Source organism: Arachis duranensis, chromosome 2, assembly GCF_000817695.3.
Source record: "Arachis duranensis cultivar V14167 chromosome 2, aradu.V14167.gnm2.J7QH, whole genome shotgun sequence".
Classification (NCBI taxonomy): domain Eukaryota; kingdom Viridiplantae; phylum Streptophyta; class Magnoliopsida; order Fabales; family Fabaceae; genus Arachis; species Arachis duranensis.
This window is the reverse complement of record NC_029773.3, coordinates 85,539,740-85,542,828: the sequence shown is the minus strand read 5'-3', so window position 1 is coordinate 85,542,828 and position 3,089 is coordinate 85,539,740. Positions and strand designations below refer to the sequence as shown.

Below are 3,089 nucleotides of genomic sequence, written 5' to 3'. Positions count from 1 at the left end.
TAAACAACGTAAAAATCCAGAGCACTACAAATAGCACCATGCATCCCTTATCTCCATTTCCATATCATCACATAAAGTCTTTTTCTCCCAAAAAAAAAAAACATTCAACATGAATAACCAATCATCAAAGGAAAAGGAAATTGATATATAGAGATACCACATACCATATTTGCATATATCTTACACAGAAATTAAATATGAAAGAGAAAGAGAATCCATTCATTCAAGCATTATTGTGACAAGAGAAGTTCTTTTATTTCACAATAGAATATTTAATTTATTTCACAATAATATAGAAAGAACTACATACCTAGAATGACAAAGGAAAATATACATAACAAACAAACTCTTCTTGCTAGAAAACGTGGCTGTTGTACACTAATAATTTAAACAAAAACAAAAATTCTCATCAATTAAGTCATATATTAATTAGCCATATAAGCTAAAGTTTGTGTAGTCATATATATAAAAACTAAGCACATATATATTATATATATCATGCACCCCAGAATGATGAGAATGATCCCTATGATGATCTTCTTTGATTTTCTTTTCTTTACAATAATATTCATTAGGACTTCACATAAGGGATGCATGATAGATGATGATACATAATTACTTCATATATATTACATTAATTATATATATATAATAATTAGTTGTGAGAAGGAGGATGTGTCTTGGGTGGTGAATAGTCCAAGTTAAACCCTGGATTATTTTTCTCACTAGGTTTCTTGTGAGGAACACGCCATGAAATTGATGATGATGATACAAGAGAATTAGTAGTTTTAGTGGCACCTTTTCCCTTTGCTTTGAGCACCCTTTGGTTTTTAGTGCTTCTTCTTCGGTTTCTATTATTAGGGTTCTCATCAGAATCAGAAGAAACCAACCGATTAGTCTTCACCTTCTTATTGTCATTACCACCTTCTTCATTAACTTGCTTTGGATTGGAACCTAATACTTTTTTCTCATCATCACCACTATTATTCTGCATTATAAATGAAGCTTTTGTGAGGCATGCATGTATATAAAACACACTTAATTTTTTTTGTTCAATTCAAAAAACACTTGAATAATCTCATAAAATTAAAAACTCATGAACCTATTTCAAAACAAAATCCTCAAACTCTGCTTTCAAAAACTATATATTTAATATTTTATATAAAAATATTATTTGTACACTAAAATCAGTCATTAATATATTTGTATATAAATATATTGTGTGTATGATATAATTTATTTTTAATGTGTATTTATATTTTAATATATATTTTATATTGTTAACTGATTTATGTTATGCATATTTAATATAGTTATAATTTGAACTATAGTTCTTTGAGAAAAATTATAGCTAGTAAAAAAGAATAAAGGTTTACAACATAGAAAATATATACATGTGTGTGTGAGAGAGAGATACTCTATTTATTCTGTTTTATTTGTCATTATATTTTTATTTAACATTTTTGAAAATAAATTGTATAAAAAAATATTTATCCAAAAATAATTTATATTTAGAAGATTAAGTATACTAAAAGTGACAATTAAATGAAATACATATGAATAAATTTTGATAATAATGCTTAAGATGGTAGGCATTACCTTGAAGGAGAAGTGAGGTTTCTTCTCCATCTTCTTCTTATCAAGAGTGCTAAGATGGCGAGCATTACATGCATGCAAGGAAATAAAAAGAAAGATAAGAAGAAGGAGATATGTGATTATAGATGACATGGTAGCTAGCTATCAAGAAATTTTGGTCAAAATGGTAGTATATTGTTGTAGCTAGGATAATGAAAAAGTAGTGATGGTTGCTCAAGTATTTGTAGTAACAAGGGGAATAAATGTGCATTAAATGCACTATGTTAGGGAGGAATAAGAGGTTCTCTTGATGAGGAACATGGAGATGTATGCAGCTATGGAGTGAAAGAAGTAATAATGGTGGAAGAAAATGAAGATATGGTAGCCTCCTCTCTTTTGTCCCTTCCTTTTGACATTTCAATTTATTGGGTCCCAATTCATGAAAGGGAAAGCAACACAATTCCTTCTTCATACATATATACAAAATCAAGGCCAAAAAAATACATATATAGAAAATATCCTAAATAAATTAAATTATTTATCATATATTTAAATATAAATATATATTATTATTTTTAATATATATTTTATATAAATAATAATTTTTTTTCTGTGGCTAATTTTTTATACGGATCTAACATGGTTGATAGAGATTTTGTTTTTATTTATTTAAATTAAAAAAAATGGAAATTGGTATTAGATTCATTGGAGAGGTATATATAAAGTGAAACATGAACCAAAAATCAAGAATGACATTGCCCCCTGAATTGGTTCAACCGAGGAACTTTTTCTCATTCACTGTCTTTCACTTTAGGGTTCTTGATCAATATCTGAATGGCTAGTGCCCCCTTGTTTCTTGCCTTTGCCTACCGTTTTTTCCTCCTTGGGAAATAAAAAAAATAACTATATATTATTCTTACAGTTTAAAAGTTGGAAAGCTTTTTGGATCATTAGTCATCTCTTAATAAGAAGTTGAAACGGTTCCACATTGACTTCTTAAAAGTCGGTAAAACATTTTGTTTCTAATTAATGGAAGTCAATATTGTACAAAATAATTTGTATACACAATTAATTGTGAGCAAGGACAAGAATTTGGAAAATTAAACAGATTAATTAATGTTTGGTTTAATTTTTTTTAATTTATTTGAGAAGGATAGCTAAAGTCGGCTAAACCATCTCTAAATTAATGGTATAATATCCATATGTAATATAATAAATTGAACTAGGCAATAGCATCCTTTTTTCCTTTGATTTTGGAAGAAATCATTTCATAAGATTGGACCATATATAATTTTTTACTCCCCCCCTTATGATTGTGGAATTTACTTTTCTATTGATTGAGTAATAATTAATTTAAAAGTTGGTTTAGTTAGTAGGAATAATGAGTTAAATGCTGTTTGAATAGATGACTGGTTTAAACTGTCTAGTATACACATAGAAAAGTAAGAATAAAATATACCATATTTGGCCCATGCAGGTCTCGAACCTGCGACCTTCGCGTTATTAGCACGACG

General features: G+C 28.0%; 1 protein-coding gene and 1 non-coding gene across 2 annotated transcripts in view; both read right to left on the bottom strand.

Annotated features, from left to right (window-relative positions):
* Positions 1–462: 462 nt before the first annotated feature.
* LOC107475703 (root meristem growth factor 10) lies at positions 463–2,021 on the bottom strand. Its single transcript, XM_016095354.3, has 2 exons — positions 1,600–2,021; positions 463–988 (listed from the first exon to the last, which is right to left on the bottom strand). The coding sequence occupies exons 1-2, from the start codon at positions 1,726–1,728 to the stop codon at positions 656–658; spliced, it is 462 nt and encodes a 153-aa protein (XP_015950840.1). The 5' UTR covers positions 1,729–2,021; the 3' UTR covers positions 463–655.
* A 1,019-nt stretch (positions 2,022–3,040) lies between these two features.
* TRNAI-AAU (transfer RNA isoleucine (anticodon AAU)) overlaps positions 3,041–3,089 on the bottom strand; it is a 99-nt gene continuing 50 nt past the window's right edge. Inside the window, exon 1 of the tRNA in view lies at positions 3,041–3,089. This exon is cut by the window's right edge and continues 50 nt beyond it. This is a non-coding gene — a tRNA (tRNA-Ile).